The 23,755-nt window shown below is 45.1% G+C and overlaps 1 protein-coding gene across 5 annotated transcripts in view; it reads right to left on the bottom strand.

The window, feature by feature from the left end:
• Nucleotides 1–23,755, bottom strand: part of LOC146021000 (intelectin-1-like) — a 268,175-nt gene that overhangs the window by 140,818 nt on the left and 103,602 nt on the right. The window contains exons 1-2 of one of the 5 annotated variants that reach the window (XM_083154761.1): nucleotides 4,530–4,542; nucleotides 4,386–4,452 (exon numbers count right to left, since the gene is read on the bottom strand). The exons of 3 other annotated variants lie outside the window; for them this stretch is intronic. In XM_083154761.1, the coding sequence (XP_083010887.1) occupies nucleotides 4,386–4,452; nucleotides 4,530–4,532 (70 nt within the window). In that variant the 5' untranslated portion in view covers nucleotides 4,533–4,542. Of the gene's footprint in view, nucleotides 1–4,385; nucleotides 4,453–4,529; nucleotides 4,543–23,755 lie in introns of those variants that run through there. One more of the 5 variants, XM_083154759.1, reaches the window with a different exon arrangement.

Here is a 23,755-nt window from a genome sequence, read left to right as displayed (position 1 = left end):
TAAAGCGCAACGGAATCTGCTGCGCTATATAAGAAACTGCAAATAAATAAATAATAAATAACTGGACAATAGCTAGTTTGCATTTGCTAAACATATACAGTCTGTGCTAACTAGTATATGCTTAAATACCCTTTTGTCTTATTGTTCTGTTCAGGGCCGGCGCTTCCCACTCAGCAGAGGATGCAAAGCAGGTAGGCGCCGTGCAGGAGAGGCGCTGTCCCTGCTGTGCATCCTCTGCTGTCCTCCGTGCCTGCCGGCTGCTGCTGCGCCTGTCACACTTCATCACAGGCAGCAGCGCCGGAGGCACAGAGATCCCTCCTGGCTCATTATCAGCTGGTCATCGGCAGGGTCCGAAAGGGGGCGGAGCTACACTGGCGGAGGGGGCATGGCTACACGGGGCAGAAGGGGCGGAGCTACAAGGGAGCAAGGCTGACTGAAGACACCAGGAAACAGGAGAGGATGAGCTGCCAGTGCCACCATTGTAAAGTGTGAGTGTACTAATGTCGGTAACTGATGTGGGCACTTGTGTAGGCAGCACTACTAATGTCAGCAACTGATGTGGGCACATGTGTAGGCAGCGCTACTAATGTCGGCAACTGGTGTGGGCACGTATATAAGCAGCGCTGCTAATGTCGGCAACTGGTGTGGGCACATGTGTATGCAGCACTACTAATTTCAGCAACTGGTGTGGGCACGTTTGTAGGCAGCACTACTAATGTCGGCAACTGGTGTGGGCACGTGTATAGGCAGCGCTGCTAATGTCAGCAACTGGTGTGGGCACGTCTATATGCAGCGCTACTAATGTCGGCAACTGGTGTGGGCACTAGGGTGACCAACTCATCCCTTTAATCCGGGACACATATTAATTACACAGGTTCTGTGGCAGTTTAAAACCAGGTGAAATGGAGTCTTGAGGTGTGGCAGTTTAAAACCAGGTGAAAGCCAGCCACAGAACCTGTGTAATTAATATGTGTCCCGGATTAAAGGGATGAGTTGGTCACCCTAGTGGGCACGTGTGTAGGCAGCGGTACTAATGTCGGCAACTGGTGTGGGCACGTGTAGAGGCAGCACTACTAATGTCGGCAACTGGTGTGGGCACGTGTAGAGGCAGCACTACTAATGTCGGCAACTGGTGTGGGCACGTGTAGAGGCAGCGGTACTAATGTCGGCAACTGGTGTAGGCATGTGTACAGGCAGCGCTACTAATGCCGGCAACTGGTGTGGGCATGTACAAAGGCAGCGCTACTAATGTTGGCAACTGGTGTGGGCATATGGTTACACAGTGCTACTACTGTCGGCAAATGGTGTGGGCACTACGTATAAGCAGAGGTACTACTTTCAGGCAACTGGTGTGGGTATGTGTATAAGCAGAGCAACTACTTTTGGCAACTGGTGTGGGTGTTATGTATAAGCAGAGGTACTACTGTCAGCATCTGGAGTGGGTATATGGTTACGCAGTGCTACTACTGTCGGCAACTGATGTGGGCACTACTTGTAAGCAGAGCAACTACTTTTTGCAACTGGTGTGGGTGTTATGAATAAGCAACGCTACAAATGTGGGCATATGCAGGAGTACTCGGGGCATTATGTGTAGCATAATGTGTGTCAATGTCATATGGGCATTATAGTGCATGGCATATTATGTAAGGGGAATTACAGTGTGTGGCATAATGTGTAATGGGCATTATGGTGTTCTGCATACTGTGCAAGGGGCATCATGATGTGTGGCATTACGAATAATGTGCATTACTGTGTGTGGTTACTATAATGTGTTATGGGCTTTGAGGTGTGAAGCATAATGTGTTATGGGGATTATGGTGTTATTGGTACTTTTATGTGACCACGCCAATTCCCAATGAAGCCACGCTTCTACAATTTTGCGCGCGCCTTCGGCGCGCACTGTCCCTGTTTTTTCACACATGGCACCAAAATGGCTAGTTACGGCACCTGAATAAGATTGTGCTACTGTGTAGTGTAATTTGGAGTGGGAGCATTATTGTGTGGCCACACCCCTCCCTTTGTAAAGTTTGGGTGGCCGCAAATTTATAGTTTGCAGGAGGGCGCCGAACCCCCTAGCACCAGCCCTGGTTCTGTTATTTGCATCCTGGGGTGGTAAGTACATTACTTTGTTTATACTTGGTTAATAAGGATGTATGGAACTGGGGGAATCTGCTAATTAGCATGCCTTAGATATTTTGTCTCCTAAATTAATTAAATTGCATTTGATATGTTACAAAGTGGTCATTCATATTATTTAGTAAAACACAAGCTATACTACAATGTCTAAACATTAAACTCTGATATCCTAATTATTAAGCTATTCCTACTTTTATATACACATACATAATATATTCTATGGTTAAAATCACATTACATTAAAGATGGTATAAAACAATATCTATATTTCTATGCAAGCCACTTGCCTATATGGTAACACCTGCTGTGCCGAAATCACAGGCGAGGTCAGATCCCTCACCTAAAATATCATGTGAAGGTAGCCCATATGACATTAGATGTGGCTGTTGCTGGAAAAGTAGGAACTGCATTGTTACATTTTGGGGATACTTAGGGGTAAATTTACACAGATGTGAGTCACTCAAGATGGGATGTTGCTATGGGCAAACATCTATGGGACACAATTTATTATCTTCAATAGAACTCCAATTTTAGTAAATTTACCCCTTATTTATTTACAGTTTCTTATATAGCGCATACATATTCCACAGCGCTTTACAGAGTATAGTTATTAGCAAAAACACATAACGAATTACAGCACAAGACAGTTTAGGACAAGTACATGGTTAATACGGATAGTTGCATCAGGGGACAGGACACTGAAGCAATCATCAGGGTGCCAGAGGTTTATATATTCTAAGAAAGGCACATGAGGAGAGAGGGCCCTGCTCGTGAGAGCTTACATTCTAAAAAGGGAGGGTTAGACAGACAGGGGTGACACAGAAGGGAAAGAGGTGAGCATAAACAGTAGGTTAGGATGAGAGATGTTCGGGTTTTATGCAGGAGGAGAGGGAGAGAGGGAGAGAGGGAGAGGGAGAGAGAGGGAGAGAGAGGGAGAGAGAGGGAGAGAGAGGGAGAGAGAGGGAGAGAGAGGGGGAGAGGGGGAGAGGGGGAGAGGGGGAGAGGGGGAGAGGGGGAGAGGGGGAGAGGGGGAGAGGGGGAGAGGGGGAGAGGGGGAGAGGGGGAGAGGGGGAGAGGGGGAGAGGGGGAGAGGGGGAGAGGGGGAGAGGGGGAGAGGGGGAGAGGGGGAGAGGGGGAGAGGGGGAGAGATCAGGAGAGGAGCGGTAGATTTCAGTGTTATCAGCATAGATGTGATAAAATGACCAATAGTCTGGTAAAAATGTGGGGGGGGGGGACTATTGGTCATTTTATTAATAAAATATATGGTTTTAAATTGTACAATCAGTCCAATCCTTTATTTTTATTTTTATCATTGTATTTTTTATAAATATTCTTATCAAGTTCCAAGCGCTGCTACATTCTAGTTTGTCTCATTAGAGGTACAGCTGGGCATTTTCAAAACTGACAGTGCAAATACAATTATTAACAGGGATAGCAAAAGTTGTTTGCAGATGTAAAAATGATGATATTATGGTTGAGTAGCCAGAAGTAGTATGTCGTGAGAATAAATTGAACTCACTCAAAGCAGACTTTGGTTTTCTCAGTTGTTGCTTCTGTTTCACTTCAGTGTAATGCCACAGTTATATTTTGATTATGCCGCACTTTAAAAATGATGCACTTCAAAACTATTATGCACACAGCTAAACCATGCACACAGCCTATTTACTGATCTTTAAATGCATCTGCACTCATTAATTGGACTCGCCCCACCCAATCTCAACCCCCCTACTACAATGAATGGTAATAAAAGGGGCTTACATAAACATCCATGTATTCCAAGATAGCATGTGTCATTAAGAGTTATAAGATATTCCTCCCTTCACATAGCATGTGTCATTAAGAGTTATAAGATATTCCTCCCTTCACATAGGCAACAGAGATTTGCTTTTTAACTTGCAAAATTAAGTTTGTCAAAAACACATTTCTGATATCTAAAGCAGTGTGCAGAATGATCAATTACCAAAGCATTTAAATACATCCAGCACCTGAGGTGTAATCATCTGCAGCCCAGCCAGACCAAGCATGTAGAATGCTGGTTACCTATGACAATATCAAATCAATCTAGGACAGAGGGTAGAATCATCTGCAGCCCAGCCAGACCAAGTATGTAGAACCCCTTAATATTTGCTGGTACCAAGATGAGAACGTTACAATTTAGGGATCAATACAATGTAGAAACATCTTCATATCTGACAGACAGAATAACAGATTATGCGCTATATATGTAAATATTAATAGATTTGACTCACCACATGAGTCCCGAGCAGTGACAAGGCCGGCCAGCATGGCCACCAGCAGAATGTACACGGACACCTCCTATAGCAGAACATTTATTAATACATGTATAATACAGATATAAGTGTTCCATCACTCAGCAGTAAGTAGACTCTTACCATTCCCTTACTCGCTGTCCTGGGGAATGATGCTGTGGAATCACATTCCCTTTTATGCTGTAGTGTAGAACCGCCCACATTCCTCTTCCAAATGTCCAAATCTCTTATGCTGGCCACACATCAGACCAACTTTCCTCCAACCATCCAACTAGTTGGTTGGATGGAATAAAAACCTGGTACTGGATGGGAACAAATGTAATTTGTAATTAAGTCATTTGTTTCCCAAATCTGAAAATGGACAACTGTCACTCAGACAATGTCCTGTAGTTGGACCTATTTGATTTAAACAATTTCCCTGAATGTTTTTGTCCATTCTCCTGAGTTTGTGAGCAAATAGCTTATTGGCATTTGCTTCCATACAGTACCAGAATTTCAGTCCTAACAACCAACTAGTTGGATGGTTGGAGGAAAGTTGGTCTGATGTGTGGCCAGCATTAGGTTGGTAAATAATGGGCATATATCAGTTAATACATTATCCATTCATCTCATGGGGAAATCCTGTTCGCTAATCCGGTGTTGCTTTTGAGCAAGTAGGCAAAGCACTCTCTTTATATTGTAATTTTTATTGTAATAAATGGCGCAAGTAACGATATGTGAAACTATTAACACTTAGGGACCCAGAAATTAGGCAGATTGATCAGTTTCTTGGTTTTAGTAAAGGGGTTAATTCCCTCCGGGAGTTGAGTTAATACTTAACCTTTAATAATGAATAAAAAAAAAAAGGTTTAACACACATAAACACATATATATTTCTTAGACACACAGACAGATAAATATATACATACGGGAAGCGGTCATCTATTAGAATGAACTTAGGTCTACAGTCATTAGGTCGATCCCACTAGGTCGACTGGCAGGAAGGTCGACCTGACTTAAGGTCGACATGGGCCAAGGTCGACATGACTTAAGGTCGAATTTGCATAAAGGTCGACATGAGGAAGGTCGACTGGTCATAAGGTTGACATGGGTTTTTCACTGTTTTTTGAGCCGACATGTGCCGACAGGCGGTATTTCATGCCCTACCATCCACTAGGGTGTGGAGGAGGTTATTAAAGCTGTGGCGAGCGAAGCGAGCCACTGTACCCGAAGCATTGCGAGCGAAGCGAGCGATGCGAGGGGACGATTCTCATTGCAAACTGTGTCCATGTCGACTGTGTCGACATTCGGGTAAAAAAACAGTGAAAAACCCATGTCGACCTTATGACCAGTCGCCCTTCCTCATGTCGACCTTTATGCAAATTCGACCTTAAGTCATGTCGACCTTGGCCCATGTCGACCTTAAGTCAGGTCGACCTTCCTGCCAGTCGACCTAGTGGGGTCGACCTAATGACTGTAGACCTAAGTGTGGTCTGACAGATGTACCGATTCCATACAGGCTATGTGACCTCATTATGGGGGAAATTTACTAAGATGTGTATTCTACTTCACATGTGATGTTGCTATGGGCAACCAATCCGATCCTGTCTACTATATTCTAGAGCAGGGATGGGGAACCTTTGGCCCTCCGGCTGTTTTTGAACTACATATCCAAGCATGCCCTGCAACAGTTGTAGCATGGCCACATAGCAAACCTGTAACAAGGCATGCTTAGATGTGTAGTCCCACAACAGCTGGAGGGCCGAAGGTTCCCCATCCCTGTTCTAGAGGGTGCTAAATAAGAAGTCGTTTCTGATTGGTTGCCCATAGCAACATCACATGTGAAGTAGAATACACATCTTAGTAAATTTCCCCCTAAACCTTTTATAATTTATGATTTCACTGGAAGTAATAAACTCAGTCGATACTGTATTAAATGACACTACCCAGCCCCGGCATTTACAAGGACTATGGGGCAGTTGTGTACTGCTGACCCTTAATTGAACTTATATTGTCCCAAGCATGGTTAGGAAACATGTCCCCCCTACCTGGCAATGTCACTAGCGGCTAGGCTGTTCATAAGCTAAAGATTGGTTCTGTCCGCAGAATCTTCGCCACCACCGTGTGTAGAAGGCAATGCCGGGACTTTCATATTTATAATAAAAGGGGTTAAATCCAATCATGCAGGCAGCAATGTCATTATCAGTACTTGCTAAATTTCCCATAATAAAGTTCACAATGTTATCTAGAAATATCGCACAATAAGCATATACGCCCATATCTGTAACTAGCCACGCCCCTAGGGTGGAGCATGACACGCCCCCTTAACATCATGACTTTTTCACATTTTTATGGTGTCCATGTCAGCACAGGAGCACATGGACCCCCATAGAGTGCACCACTTAGCTTGCCATGCTTTTTATGTGTTGGCCAATGCAATATCAACCTGTTGGTTGTGTCAACCTTTTGATCATGTCAACTACTGTATATGCACAGATCCTGATGGGACAAATGGTTGCACTGTCCAATAGGAGGTGATGAGTAGAGCAGGGGCTGTCCTTGCTAATAAGGGCATTTTTCACATAGGGTTTTACTCCGTGAGGAGTTGGTGTGTGTTCGCACAACCTAATGGATTAATGGATCCCTGATTCGAAACAGGGTAAGGAGACCCCAAAAAAAGAATTTTTTAATCAAGAACGGGGGTGCTGTTCCCTACAGCATGGATGTATACATTTTACAGGAAAAGAAGGAAGGGGCTGTTTGTGGGAACGCACATGAAATTTTTCTTTAAAATATAACTTTTAATGGTTTTTATTCTAATATTCCCTATATCAGGGTATGGGAACTTTACATGTAACCCCTGGGAGTGCTGCAGTTGGACTTGAGCACCCAGAGGCTACTAATAACTTCTACACAAATAAGGAGAGAGATGGACAATGTCTTTTAACATTCCAGGAAGAGAAACTACACCTCCCAGGAGGCCACTGTAAAAAGGGGGAGGAGCTAAAAACGGATCTGTGTGTGGGAGGACTGGAATCCCCCAGTGCAGTGCATGAGGGAGAGGAGATCACAGAGTATCCAGAGAGAGACTGTGCTGTGTGAGAAGTCCAGGAGAGGGGACCCTGTACAAGAAGTCACAATATTCTTGATATAGACAGAACTCACAGTTTGAAGAAGGATTCCAGAGCCAGAGGGAGTGCTGTGAAGTGACAGTGAGGAGCACCAGGGAGAGGCTTGCATGCACCTCTGAGGAAGAACACATTGCTAGTCAGCCATCTTGAGTGAGAATCAAGTTCAAGTCTTGTGATCCCCATGTGTGCAGATAAGTAACTGTTATTTAAGTGGGGTTTGGACTGTGTCTAGCCACAAGGGCTGAAGAGTTAGGGATAGATGGGAGGGCAGGTAAATATGCAGCAAGCATCATGCATTTGAACTTATACTCCATGGTATTCCCCTGATGATAAATAAAAGCTGTGGAACTACAAGTCTCAGGATACACCTAAGCAAGGATACAAGCTGAGGAATTACTATTTGTTGCTGCATACAAGTGTACACACTGGGATTGTTCTACTTTACTGCAAAGGATTAACAACTCCTGCAAAGCTGTAAACTGGACAGAGAGTGTTTCCGAGCCATGCTTACATCAATATAGAAGGGCCCCAACTTGCAGTGCACTGCTCCATTTGTGTGGTTGTGTGTGGTATCATTGTGCATGGAAGGTATTGTAGAGTTATAAGTAAATATGCTACATACAGCACATGTGGTTATTCCCATTAGCCAGCACCTGTAAGGTTAGTCTCTGAGATACTGAGTCAGTGTAACAGTGTATGACAAGTGATGTTTATGTCAGAGACTGTTGGAATCATTTAGAGTTATTGTGCTAGCCGATTGTCCACAGTATAAGCTAGGAGCTGGTGTTATGCTTTCATCCCCAATGTCCTATTATTGTATTTTTCCCGTCATTCTGTCATGTCATTCCAATGTATGATTTTCATATAACATTATAAAAGCTGCATTTAGTTGCCCCAGTTAAATAAATGTGCCAAGTTGGCTTCTGCAGCACACAGTGTGTCACAGCGTATTAGTACTGGGCAGGGGGTTTCCCGAATCTCCCCCTGGTGTACTTCCAGAACACTACCCAGAAGAGAAGCCGTGATTCGGGTGGAGGCACTGCCAATAAAGTTCAGAGGTGAGATACACCTACATCATCTGGTACATATATACCCTCACTTCGCATACTACAGAAGGGGGTGTAACAGTGGAGGCACATGCTGAGATTCTGAAGACACCCTCAGTGAACACCACTCAGCACAGACGCCATGGATAGTATAAGAGAGGAAATGTATTTGTGGTGTGAACAGCAGGCTGCAGACCCAACCCAATGTTTAGGGATCTATGGGGATTCTCAAGGTGTGACCGAGGATGAAGTCATGCAGGTGCTTCACAGGGTTTATGGGATTGAACAGCCTAAAATACTTGGACAGAAACATAGAGATGCTGACAAGACCAGCCTGATATTATGTGAGACACAAGCAAAATTGGATAGAGATTTTCTTCCCTCCATCATAGTTGGGCCAAGTAAACAAAGATGGAACATTGTTATTCCTTTGAAGCCAACACCCCTAGCTACAACACCTCTTATTGCTGAAGTGTCTGATGGAAATATTAGCCAACAAGTATTCTCTGCCACCAGGGAAGAAAATCCTATGCCGTCCTCCTGTACTAGTGAAACTGACAAGGGTCAAAGTGAACTGTTCCTCACTGCAGTACAGCAATTGGTGGAACAGTTAGGAAAGTCACAGCATGATGGGAGCTACAGAAGGCTCAGAATCTTCTCAGGACTAACGCCAGTCCCTGCTGGGGAAGAAACTTATGAAGCTTGGAGGGAGATGGCCTCCCAATACCTGGCAGAATGGCATTGCTCAGAACCCTATAAGAGACAACGGGTAGTGGAAAGCCTGAGAGGTCCAGCTGGAGAATTAATCCAAGCTGTAAGGAGAAGTAATTCCCAAGCCACTGCTCAAGAGTACTTAGCGGCTCTGGACCGGGAATATGGGATAGCAGGGGATGCCACTGATCTTCTATACCAGCTACGACACACTTACCAGGAGTCCGGGGAGAAATTGTCCAGTTATATCTATCGGCTGGACAAGCTTATCCATTTTATCGTATCAAAGAAAGGGATATCCCTAGCAGAAGTGGACAACATGCGTATGCAACAGTTGTTAAGGGGAGCTTTGTCCCTTGACCCAGTAGCAATGAAGATAAGAAATTCTCAACTTGGGAAAACATCACCTACCTTCCTTCAGCTAATAGAGGATGTTAAGCAAGAGGAATCTATAGTCGAGTCCAGAGAAAGGGTGACCAAGAAAGTCAAGGTTGTACAGCCAAAACCTGATGCTGCCCTTCCCGGTGCTGAGCTAATGAAGATTGTGGAGAAACAAGGGGAACAGATTGCCCAGCTGTTGGAGATGCAGAAACAGATCCAGTCCCAGATGCAGAAAGGCCACCTTGCAGAACGACTACCCATGTCAGAAGATATCTCCGCTCGGAGGCAGGGAGAGTGTTTCAATTGTGGAGAAGTTGGGCACTTCGCTAGACAATGTTCACATAGGTGGAGAAAGAGGAGGTCTCCTTCACCATGCCCAAGGAATGGGAAGCCGGCGGAAAACTGAGGGGGAGGACCAGGATACCCCACACTGGCCCTCTAAAGAAAGTGAACATTAACACTGTGGGGAACTCTAACCCAGGATGGAGCCATTTTCCTGAAGGATTGCTAGGCCCTACGCCTCATGTTCCTGCATCGTTGAATGGAAGATCATGTATAGCTTTGCTAGATAGTGGTTCTCAAGTGTCCATTGTGTTTGAGAACTGGTACCGAAAGAATCTGTCTGACTTCCCCATCAAGCCATTATGTGGACTGACTACCTGGGGCTTGAGTGACAAGAGTTATCCCTACCTCGGATACATCACTGTACCATTGAAGTTCCCAAAAGAAATAGCTGGAATAGAAGAGGAGGTAGAGGTGGTTGCACTTGTTTGCCCTAATAGTGAAGGAGAACCTCGAGATGTCCCAGTGATTATTGGAACAAACTCCCACTTGTTTGAGATACTGGCCAAATGGTGCAAAGAGGCAGGAGGGGCAAATTATGGTAAAACTCTTAAAATTCACCCTATGTGTTTGGATGCTTATAAGAAGAAGGAAGAGGGAAAGAGTTCTTCAAAAGATACCAAATTACACATGCAAAGTTTTGATCACTGCTTTGCTGGAAGTGATGCTGGTCAAGAAGACAAACAATGGCTTGTTGAGCAGATGCTGCAAAGAGAGGCTGCCTTCTCCTCAGGGGACTGGGATTTGGGCCAAGCCAAAGGGGTAGAACACCACATCAGGCTGACAGATGACAGGCCTTTCCGAGAACGGTCAAGACGCCTAGCACCTGCTGACTTGGATGATGTTCGAGAACATTTAAGAGAGATGCTCGAGAATGATGTAATTGAGAAATCAGAGAGCCCCTATGCATCCCCTATTGTAGTAGCTAGAAAGAAGAATGGGAAAATACGAATGTGCGTGGATTATCGGACTTTAAACAAGCGAACTATACCGGACCAGTACACAGTCCCTAAGATAGATGAAGCCCTTGACTGTCTTCAGGGAAGCAAGTGGTTTTCTGTGCTGGACCTACGCAGTGGATACTATCAGATATTGATGAGTCGGAAGGATGCTGACAAAACCGCTTTCATCTGTCCAGTTGGATTCTTTCAGTTTAAAAGAATGCCACAAGGAATAAAAGGAGCCCCAGCCACTTTCCAAAGATACATGGATGAAGTTGTGGGTGACATGAACTTCAGAGAAGTGCTGGTCTACTTGGACGATTTGATAGTATTTGGCCGAACATTAGAAGAGCACAATGAAAGACTCCTCAAGGTGCTGGATCGCTTAATGAAGAAGGGGTTGAAGTTATCTCTTGACAAGTGTAGTTTCTGCCAAGCCAAAGTCAAGTATGTGGGACATATTGTGGACAGGAATGGAATTTCTACAGATCCGGCAAAGATAGAAGCAGTGATAGAGTGGCCTCGACCAACAAAACTGAAGGACTTAAGGTCATTCTTGGGGTTTGGTAACTTCTTCAAACGGTTTGTCCCCAACTACAGTAAACTTGTCAAACCTCTTACAGATCTAACTCGGGGTTACCCAGCTCCAAGAGGCTCTCACCAGAAAGAAAAACCATTGTTCCGGGTAAATGATACCTTTGGTGAAAGGTGGAATGAATCGTGTGAACAAGCATTTGAGGGTTTGAAAAACTGCCTGATTCAAGCACCCGTTCTGGCATATGCTGATCCAGAGTTGCCATATATTCTTCATGTAGATGCTTCCTTCGAGGGACTTGGAGGAGTGCTATACCAAGTGAAAGAAGGAAAGCTGAGACCAGTCTACTACATCAGTCGAGGCCTCTCACCCAGTGAACGAAACTACCCAGTGCACAAGTTGGAGTTCCTGGCCCTTAAGTGGGCAATTGTTGACAAACTTCATGACTATTTATATGGAGTACCATTTGAAGTGCACACAGACAACAATCCTCTTACCTATGTGCAAACCACAGCAAAGCTAGATGCAACGGGGCACAGATGGTTGGCGGCCCTGGCCCTTTACAATTTCACCATAAAGTACAGACCAGGAAAAAGCAATGTAGATGCAGATGCTTTGTCAAGATTACCGGGCAGGTTTGTGGAGTCTCAAGAAGATGAATGGATAGAGGTGCCTGCTCCAGATGTGAAGGGGATGTGCCACGAGGGGCGAGTTGTGGTGCCCCCAGTCAAAGAGTGCCTAACAGCCTTAGGTGCCACAATAGATGCACTACCAAGACAATATTGCTGGTTGAGTCAATTGGAGCTCAGTGATCTTCAAAAGCTGAGTCCATGCCAAGTCAGAGAAAATCAGCAGAATGACTCTTCTATAGCAGCAGTTAGGTGGTCTGTAAAACACAGACAAAGACTCCTCCAGGAGAGTTTAAAAACGGAGGAAGCTGTCTTGCTGAACCGACAGAGGGAGTCCTTGGTGGTAAAGCAGGGGATACTGTTTCGACAAACCAGTCACAAAGATGGGAGAGAGAGGAGCCAGCTTGTATTACCCGAGAAGCACCGTCCCATGGTCCTCCGTGCTTTGCATGATAACCACGGCCACCTGGGAATAGAGAAAACCATGACTTTAATTTCAGATAGATTTTATTGGCCGAAAATGGAGAAAGACATTGAAGCTTATTGTAAATCTTGTGGGAAATGCATACTCCGTAAAGCACTCCCAGAGAAGGCAGCACCGTTAAAGAACATCTCCAGCAATGGCCCCTTGGAGTTAGTCTGCATTGATTTTCTGTCAGTGGAACCAGATGAGAGCAACATTTGTAACATTCTTGTTGTGACAGACCATTACACTCGTTATGCTCAAGCCTACCCAACAAAAGACCAGAGGGCTGTGACGGTGGCCAAAATCCTATGGGAGAAGTTCTTTGTCCATTATGGATTGCCTGCCCGCATTCATTCAGATCAGGGTCGGGACTTTGAGAGCAAGCTCATAAAAGAACTGTGTATTGTGTGCGGGATAAAGAAATCAAGAACTACTCCTTTCCACCCTCAAGGAGATCCCCAGCCAGAAAGGTTCAATCGGACACTTTTGGGCATGATGGGCACTCTGGACACTAATAAAAAGGCACATTGGAGTAGGCACATCAGCCAGTTGGTGCATGCTTACAACTGTACAAAAAACGAGTCCACAGGATACTCACCATATCGCCTAATGTTCGGAAGAGAGGCTAGATTACCAATCGACATCTGTTTTGGAGTAGACACTGCTGACCCTAAAGAAAGGCCCCATTTAAAATATGTACAGCAGCTGAAACAGGAACTAAATGAGGCCTACAGAATAGCTGAAGCTGCTGCATCCAAAGCTGGACAACGAAACAAGCGTCGATTTGATTTACGGGTCAAGGAGCATGTTCTGGAGCCTGGTGATAGGGTTCTACTTCGACACTTGGGCATCCCAGGTAAACACAAGTTAGCCAATCGGTGGAGAAAGGATCCTCATGTTGTGATTGCAAAATTGCCAGACATCCCAGCCTACACGATAAAACCTGAAGGACAGACAGGCCCTATAAAGACCTATCACCGACAGCATTTGCTCCCCCTCAAAGCTGAAACCAGGTTCTGGGAAGAGCAAGAAAAAGATGTGCCTAAAGTGTCCACAAGCAGAAGATCAAAAAGATTCAGAGAGCCTCTCACAGAAGATAATGAGGAAGAAGATGATTGGGGTTATGATGCTCCAGGGCCATCAAGAGAAATTAATTGCATACAAGATATCCCAAGGTTCACTGGGTCTACCGAGGGGGCCCCTATGAGACTTCCACAAGTAGAAGAAAGTATACCTATGGTTTCCATACCATATGAAATAGGCATCAACCCAAGGATATCGGGAAGGTTAGATTTCCAGCATCCAGAGGAAGGACTTGAACCAATCAATGACATTGATAGGGATGTGGTTGTTCCAGATGTGAAGAATACTGAATGCCCCAGAGGAGTGTCAGGGGGAGAGGAAGGGACCCCAGCAGTTCAAGGTCGGCCTAAAAGGACACCTAGAGCTCCAATGATGCTGACTTATGATAGTCCAGGTCAAATAAGTGAGGTTCCTAGGATGATTCATCCTTGCTGGGTCTACCAGTGGCCTTATGTAACTCCCATATCTATTACGACAGGGCTTGTTGAGTATGACTGTGAAAGTTTATTTAGACAGGATGTCTTAACCCCTATTAATTTTCAGGTTGTGGGACAAGCCGCATCATCTGTTCATTATGGACTTGCCCCACAGGGGGAGTGTGTAACCCCTGGGAGTGCTGCAGTTGGACTTGAGCACCCAGAGGCTACTAATAACTTCTACACAAATAAGGAGAGAGATGGACAATGTCTTTTAACATTCCAGGAAGAGAAACTACACCTCCCAGGAGGCCACTGTAAAAAGGGGGAGGAGCTAAAAACGGATCTGTGTGTGGGAGGACTGGAATCCCCCAGTGCATGAGGGAGAGGAGATCACAGAGTATCCAGAGAGAGACTGTGCTGTGTGAGAAGTCCAGGAGAGGGGACCCTGTACAAGAAGTCACAATATTCTTGATATAGACAGAACTCACAGTTTGAAGAAGGATTCCAGAGCCAGAGGGAGTGCTGTGAAGTGACAGTGAGGAGCACCAGGGAGAGGCTTGCATGCACCTCTGAGGAAGAACACATTGCTAGTCAGCCATCTTGAGTGAGAATCAAGTTCAAGTCTTGTGATCCCCATGTGTGCAGATAAGTAACTGTTATTTAAGTGGGGTTTGGACTGTGTCTAGCCACAAGGGCTGAAGAGTTAGGGATAGATGGGAGGGCAGGTAAATATGCAGCAAGCATCATGCATTTGAACTTATACTCCATGGTATTCCCCTGATGATAAATAAAAGCTGTGGAACTACAAGTCTCAGGATACACCTAAGCAAGGATACAAGCTGAGGAATTACTATTTGTTGCTGCATACAAGTGTACACACTGGGATTGTTCTACTTTACTGCAAAGGATTAACAACTCCTGCAAAGCTGTAAACTGGACAGAGAGTGTTTCCGAGCCATGCTTACATCAATATAGAAGGGCCCCAACTTGCAGTGCACTGCTCCATTTGTGTGGTTGTGTGTGGTATCATTGTGCATGGAAGGTATTGTAGAGTTATAAGTAAATATGCTACATACAGCACATGTGGTTATTCCCATTAGCCAGCACCTGTAAGGTTAGTCTCTGAGATACTGAGTCAGTGTAACAGTGTATGACAAGGGATGTTTATGTCAGAGACTGTTGGAATCATTTAGAGTTATTGTGCTAAGCGATTGTTCACAGTATAAGCTAGGAGCTGGTGTTATGCTTTCATCCCCAATGTCCTATTATTGTATTGTTCCTGTCATTTTGTCATGTCATTCCAATGTATGATTTTCATATAAAATTATAAAAGCTGCATTTAGTTGCTCCAGTTAAATAAATGTGCCAAGTTGGCTTCTGCAGCACACAGTGTGTCACAGCGTATTAGTACTGGGCAGGGGGTTTCCCGAATCTCCCCCTGGTGTACTTCCAGAACACTCCCCAGAAGAGAAGCCGTGATTCGGGTGGAGGCACTGCCAATAAAGTTCAGAGGTGAGATACACCTACATCATCTGGTACATATATACCCTCACTTCGCATACTACAGAAGGGGGTGTAACATACATAAACAGCTGAGATTTTGAAGAAGTTAAAATCACATACAATACATACACAAATACAGATAGTGTGTTCAAAGAGAGGAAAATAAATGTGTTTTAAAAATTTACACGAGTGTCCGTTTTATGTGGCCCTGATGGAAAAATGAGTTTTGTTGTTGCTGTTATTCAGCAGTAAGGACTCTGATGTTACACCCTGTTGTCACACTATTCCAGTTTATAGTATAATGCTGTTTAGCCTCTTGACACAGGGCACAGTGATCAGTAGGAGTTACACATTGTTATAATTAATTTCGGGCTTTGGAGTGGTATTTCGCAGATGTATAGTTGGTTCTGCGCCCTCTCCTGGTCGATCTGAGTATATCAGTCTAAATATATCACTTTGCCCACAATTGCTGGGTTATATATATTGGAGCCCTCTCCTAGAGATCTGATCACACAGTGTACTGCAGTGTGCTATTTATATATATTTTATGCACCACTGATTCACAGAGTCAGATCTGGGTATAGTATAATGCTAACCCATCTAAATTCTAACAAACATTTTACAAAACATTTTTCTACTACAAGCTATCTGGGCTAATGGACATCTCTAGGACAGACAAGGTTGTTAGGGAATTGCAATAGATCAGCCTGGGCGTCAGCATGTGTTACCCCACTGCAATAAGACAGACTTTATGCAGTGAGTTACAGGTTTATGTGTGACAGTAATCATAGGGGTATGCATCAGGGAGACTGTGGCTGAGTGACTCATGTCTTCGCCCACCCAATAGGAAACATTAGGTAGCCATCTGTATTTGTTGGGGGGGGGGCAGTCTGTGTGGTATGAAGTCACGGGCAGAGCATGATGAGCAAAGCGAGCCATGTGAGGGTACGCGTTACACTATTTGAGGGTCCATGTCGACAGGTGTCAACATCGATACACAAAAAATTTGAAAAATGTCAACCTTTTCAACCTTTTGAACTTGTCAATCTTTTGTTGTCGACCTAGTGACTGTCCATCTAGATGCTGTAGATTTATGAATCCACAACCAGCGTTGAAACCCCGTGTACACTGTCTATCAAACTCCCACTGCCAGTGGCGCAGCCACCTTGAAAGGGGGTGTGGCATTGGGGGACTCTTTTTTGCTTCTTTTTCCATCACTTTTGGGGAATACCCAGCCTCTCTGGAGATGGTGAATGGGTAGTATTAGCAGACTATTCTTCTATGACAGGAGTCGGGTGCTGCAGGAGAATATCACCTGGCAGCACCCATCTCCTGTAACTACAGAAGAGCTGGCACTTTGGTGTAACCCCCTGGGAGCGTGACAACCGGCAGCAGGGTGCACTGCCTGCGTCCAGCTTCTCTCGTCACTGACATCGAAATGTAAACAAATAAAGAGGGACTCCTAAAAGAGGGTGGTGCCTCTGCAAAGGGGGCAGGACCTCATGGGAAAGCCACAATTGAGAGCCACACCCCCATTTTTGTCACTATGGGGCACACTGTGAGTTGCTGGCCATGTCTCCAGTCCCTCTGTCACCCGTGAATAGATGCGCACAGCATCTATGCACTGCTGTTTTGAGAGAGCAGCGAGTGACAGGGGCCCTCCCACACCCTTTGCCGCAGGACACTGCAGCCAGCCCAAAAAATCAGGACAGTTGGGAGGATACGCATACTGAATCTGTCCGCATTTAAGGGGCATTCCAATTAGGCACAGGTTTTACCATGTATAGAATACTCCACATTATGGCCCTTATTCTGGTTCATTCGCAGCGGCCGCTCGTTCCCACAGGGAATGTTTTGCTTATGCGCAGCAGCATTTCTGCACATGTGTATACACTGGGTGCGTGCGAACGCAGCACAAAGTTTGTTCGCTGGGTGCACGCACCCAGCCTTGCAGGCGTGGGGTGGAGAGGGGCGTGAGGTTCCGGGCTGGGGGATTAGCATATGGATATGCTGAGCGTACACATGCTAATTTGTCCCTGACGCACATGCGGGGGGGGGGTTTCGGGCGGACAACTGACATAACCAGATGCCAGCTGCCCGCCCAATTCCCTACAATTCTGCGCACATATGTAAGGGTGGTCTGGACCACCCTGACATATACTTGCGCCTTCGCCATCATTCGATGCTCAGCGACGATCAAAAGATGGGGGAAGTTCCCACTGGCATGCGGATGTATGTTCATGTGAAACTCGCAAGGATGCAAATTCGCACCTGAGCGCGTCCACCAGAATAAGTGCTGGAATCTATCGATTTCCCCATCTGATAAAAGCCACAGTGTGCATTTTTGCCGCCGATTTTATCGAAGCTCATGAGACTGCAAGTAAAAATCCTCGCTACATTTTGCGGCTGGACCTAATTGATAAAGTCCTAGTGGACAAATAGCTAAAGAGTTTACTGATATGACCCTTAAGCTGTGTGCAAAGATCTCATTGCAATGCCCTTGCAATTTGACTGACAGGAAGTCAGCGTTTGTGGGTAGTAACTGGCAATGTCAGAAAAAAAGGCAGACATGTCCTGGCGTTTAAAGGTAGGTTGTATGATGTCAGCGCAGGCACTGATCAGCCTGTCTCTGTCGCAGAGTTGTGGAAGGGTCAGACTTGCACAGACTGGGGAAATCATTGCATGGTCGTTAAATTGTATATGGATGTGCGACAGGAGAGCAAATAGTGATTTCCCGCAAATCACTTGCAGACTTGCACAGGGGTTCTCACTGTGTCTGGGCTGCGTCTATCTAGTCTCAGTCATCGGCAAATTTGCAGATGTTCAACCAGATCTGTGTCAGTCCTAATATACTGTATATTAACAGTAAAAATCAGCAGGTGTAGGGCAGTTAAGCAGCCAATGAGTGAGCCAGCGCTCACCCTTCATTGGGCGCAGAGTCTGAAGGGAAGAAGCTTGACTGCAAGGATAGTGCGGAGAATAAACAAGAGGACGGAGGGCCCTGCACCTTAGGGCTTACATATTAAAGATATAGGGGTATATGTATGAAGCGGTGATTCCAATTCTGGAATATTTATATCCTCTTTTGTCTCCAATAATTCTGCTGGGCATACATGCCAGTGTAGGGACTTGCAGAGAATTGGAATCCCTTGATGTGTGCTGAAAGCTTAAATGTTTTTATTAAAATACAGCTGGTGCCATGTAAGATGGGTAAAACAGATCGGGGGCATTCGTTGTGGCATTCATTATTGATTGGTGCTGTTACATTTATCTCACATGCATAAACTCACGCGTGCAATGTGGTTTTTGTTGCATTATCTCAACATATATATATATATATATTTGCGCATTGTGACTCATTATAATAAAATTTTTATTTTGCTACTAACACAAACCCACCTTCATTTCAACTCATCTGTAGTGCAGACCCCCCCCCCCACCCCTCCCTTCTTCCCTTAATGTGCTAAATTGTCAGTAATAGGCAATTGGGATCACCTTTAGGGTCTGGCTGCGTCTAATCCTTGTTACCCTAATTGTTCTGTCTTGGGTATATCTACCCACTGAGCCTCCAATAGAAAAGAAGCATATCAATACATTTTAGCTAAACTAGGGATACAACAAGCAGTGGGTAACATCAGTCTATTACCATGGTGGCGTGTAATCGATTTGACGATCTACACGATTGACTATAATAGAAAATAGTAATAGTTCTGGTATGGAGAAAAAAAAACTTGTCACCTTCCCTACTCTTGCCATGGCCTGCTTCAGCCAGTAGAGGGAGCTCTATGCCCCCTCATTAGATGCGTAAACTATTAAGAGCACGCCACTCTCCTACGGTCTGCTTCCACCTAATCCACAAATGATAGAATTTAGGGGTAAGTGTACTAAGCAGTGTTTGAGAAATCCCTTTGGTTTTGCAGATGATAGTATTGTAACGTGCAGATTTACCAAACGCTAAGGGTGCGTACACACAGGGCGATATATCAATGCCCCCTTTTCATCTGCGACCAGAGATGGTCGCTGAAGAAAAGAAACCTCTGCCGGTGGTTGCGATTACAACGGGGCTGAAAATGGGAGTGCGCACCCGGCGATTTATCGCTGGGGCACACTCCCATCACTGGCAATATGGTTACCCAACTCCCAAAGTAGGAGACTGTGGAAAGTGATTCACTTGTACTGTTAAACAGGGCAAGGGACAGTGGGGCTGGGAAAGTGAGCTACTTTGAGCTCAAGAACGCTTAGTGCACTTCCTCCAACAGGGATCAAGGCGCTTGTGGAATCATGTCGGCCTCCCCTCTATGGTTCCTAGTGCTGGTAATGGAAACATTAATAGGGCTCTTACTTTATTTTAATGTGGTGTGGGTCACACTTGAATGCTGGTAATGTCTGTCATCCTTACCTACCACACATCACTGGAAGGTTGCCGACTTGCAACCTAATACAGGGAGAGAAAAGAGAAAGTACTCTCTGTTTTTGGGGGCACACTTTTAAATTTAAAACTTAACGTTTATTTATTTATTCATTAAAATTGATTTAGACATGACAAGACAGACATACAAAAAACATGTACAGATTCCTGAGACTCCAATTCACAGAGTTCTCTGTTAATTGTTGAGGTACCACAATATATGGAGTGGACCGCGAATATTTGTTATTATGGTAATATACCTTATTTTACACCAGAAATTCTTGGTTTTTCAGGCTGTTAAAATTTTCTATTGACAGGAAAATTTGTGATAAAAGGAGAAAAGAGAGAAGAAGAAAGAAAAAAGAAAAGAGATAGAGGGAGAAAAGGAAGGGGAGGAGAGAAAAAAGGAAGGAGCGGAGAAGAAAGGGAGTTTCCAAGGGAGGGTTGGGGTGAATAGAAGAGAAGAGAGGGAAAAAAGAGAGATGGGGAAGAACAAATTGAGTGTCAGTACACCCCTGCAGTTTGTTTGTAATCACGGTGACTGCTGCTGATTGCTCTGTATGCCTGGCTAAACCAGACTGTGCAATTGAGCGGGTCTTACCGTGCGACAGTTGCAGATGAGGGTGTTAAATAGTTGGGCTGTAAATTCCCTCTCTGTTAGAGTGGGCGACTCCCTGATTGGCTGGGCCCTTGCAGGGAAATCTACCCTCAATCAGTGAGGTTTTGAGCCCAGAAAGTGTATAGTTTTAGAGAACAAAGTTTATTGCCTTGTAGGGTGTATGTGCACGCTGCTTTCTCCCACTTGCTTTGCAGTATTGGTGGGCGATGAGCGGTGAACCCCACCTTTAAAGACAATTTTGGAAAATTCCCAGTTGTGTAGAGAAAAATTTCTTAGAGAATAAATGAAACAAGATAACAGGTGGAAGTAGTAATATATGGAATGTATGATATCAAGAAGGATCAAGAGAGTGGTCCTTTGGTCACAGTATCATAGTATATCCATTTGCAACTATCATCAGGTTAATCACCTGTATTTACAGTCGTAGGAAATATTCCTGTCACTATCTATATGATTTTCACTAAGAAAAAGTAATAATAAATCTCATTCCTAAACATGAAAAAATATCACTCAGGGTGATCTTAGTGGTTCTAGACCACTCAGAGCAGATAAAAGCAAAACAAAGGGAAAACAATGAAGCCCTTTTCCCAAAATGATAGCAGGACAAAACAATCTCTGTGGGGTCGTATTCACAATTGTATCAAATGGTTATAATGTTAACAGCCCCTTAATAGGGGTCTTACCACCACCCGGATAGTTGCCTGCTATGGTCTAAGGCAGTGGTTCCCAAACTGTGTGCCGTGGCTCCCTGGGGTGCCTCGGGACACATGCAGGGGTGCCGCGGCTTGGTGGTCCAGGACCAACTCAAATTATTAATGGTTAATTATTTATGAGCAAAACCAGTGCTGGTGGCTGCCAATCATAGAATGTGTACAAACAGCAGCAAATACTGCACTTTACCACATAACTAAACCTAAGAATTGCATATAAACCCAATCGAATTAATTATTTTTGGACCTAGGGGTGCCGTGAAAAAAATTCTGATTCTCTAGGGTGCCGTGAATCAAAAAAGATTGGGAACCCCTGGTCTAAGGGACAGTCAATCTGCTGCAGAAGGAAAGAGATTTTTCTTAGGTCTGGACCTGATTGCAGTGATGGGGAGTCTGGTATCTCCTCAGTAGCTCAAGGTGCAAAAGTAGTTGTGGGATGGACAGCTGTTTCGCGGAGGTCCCGCTTCCTCAGTACTTTCTCTTTTCTCTTTTTGCATCATTCCTTACTCTCAGGGGAGCACCTCCACATCATCTATCAATGCATAAGCATTTTTTGATACTATAAAATAGTGGACTTTTTCACACAAGTATATTATATATACACCCAATACAATCAAAAAGTGGTACTGGTGCACAGGTTCTTTTCCCCAATTTACCTTTCCCCATGTTGTAGCAAACCTAATACAGGGGTAGATTTATTAACATTCGATCAGGGGCATATGCTCTATCCCCGTGCGCTAAGACAGGGGATAGCGCTTCCCCTGATCTATCACACCCGCGATGTCGGTGTTTAGCGTGCGGCGCTATGGGGGAGGAGGGCTAACGCATATTCGGTATTTTAAATGAGGCTCATACCTTATTTATGAAGGGTCCGGGTTGCCGCGTGCTCTTCCATTAACGTGCAGTGCATAGCGCCAGAATTTTCTGGCGCTGTGTAATCCAAAGGCTCCTTTTTTTTTTTTCATTTCAATTAACTTTATTGGTCCTCTCCCCGGCTGACAGTGTTCTGTCTCCCCGGCACCTACTGGGCCCCGCCGTCAGATGGATGTATCTGAGCATGTGTCGGTAAACATAGCAAGACCAGGTAACCGGCGCATGCGCAGAACTTGGCAGCAGGTGGAGCGCACATCCGTTATGGGGATAACGCACTCACAGAACGTATGCAAGACACACAGTAAATTCAGGAGAAGAGAGGCGCCGCTTCACCACGATAAAGTGGTGAAGCGAAAGGGGGCACACAAGGAACGGTATGGCCACATAAATAAATCTACCCCACAGTCGGCAAGCTTCATATCAAACGTGCCTTGACCTTCAACGTGCCAGATACCCATTAACTATTACGTTTTTGACAATATATTAAAACTTATAAGACAGCCCTGCAACCCATCTTCCATTATTCAGGCACTGATAAAACGTACAAAATGACACGAATATGTTTTCTAAAACCTAGGTTTAATAAATTAATAGGTGCATGCCAGATGAAAAATACAAAAATACATTTAAAAACTGAACATTGCAGCATGAACTGCGTCACACAAAAGTGTCGGTAAACATTATAAAAACTCAAGCTCTTGTTTTAAAAAAAAAAACTTGCAAAATAAAAAAAAAACAAAAAAAGGTGGAAATGAAAATGATCAAAGGAAAACTGCAATGCAAATGTCATCAAAGAGCAACCGTTTCACAAACTCATTATCCTAATCGGATTATGCGGAACATAAAAGCCAGAATCACAAGAGAGAGCGAGGGCTGCCTAGGCATGAGGGAATATAAGAGTCGGTGCAGTTTGAGATGGTATGACAAAGATAGAAATCAGAGTGTCACTTACCCATAGAAGTGCAGTGTAGATGGGGTAGCCAATCAGGTGTAAAAGGGGTGGTAGCTTAGGTGGAGGTATATAAGAGGTAGTCAGGTGATCCATCTTCCTCTTGAGTCTGGATTTGGAGATTGAGCTGACATAGAAGATAAGTGATAATCACACTGTGCTACTGCATCCTCTTTCTATTTTCACCTCTGCCCCCCCTATTTTACCTTCGGCACTTGCCTCCTCTCTCATCTCCTCCGGAACATATGTGCGCCCCCTCGGGTTCAAACCCCCCCCCCCCCCCTCGCTGGCTGGCCGGCTGGCTACTGTGGCCAGGCACCAGCCAGCTCTCATTGCACGGGGTTCCCCGGCTCTCCTACAGCGTCTGCGCCTCCTGTCTTCCCGGCGCCAGATCGCTCCGTCCCGGGCCTCCCCCAGTGCAGAACCGGCTTCAGCACAGCATCCGCCGGAGAGGTCACGTGCCCTCCGGCGGACGCGCTCTTTCATCTCACAGCCGCGGCTAGCGCGGCTGTGAGCAATCCCGGCACACCAGCTCTTGGGGGGATGCCAAGCACCTCCGCGAGGTGCTGGCTGACCCCGGACCTGCTCCCAGCACTCATGAGGCAGGGGAGGGCATGCCATTGG

The sequence above is a fragment of the Crinia signifera genome, chromosome 7, assembly GCF_055691185.1.
Source record: "Crinia signifera chromosome 7, ASM5569118v1, whole genome shotgun sequence".
Lineage (NCBI taxonomy): Eukaryota > Metazoa > Chordata > Amphibia > Anura > Myobatrachidae > Crinia > Crinia signifera.
This window is presented reverse-complemented; position numbering and strand designations above follow the sequence as displayed.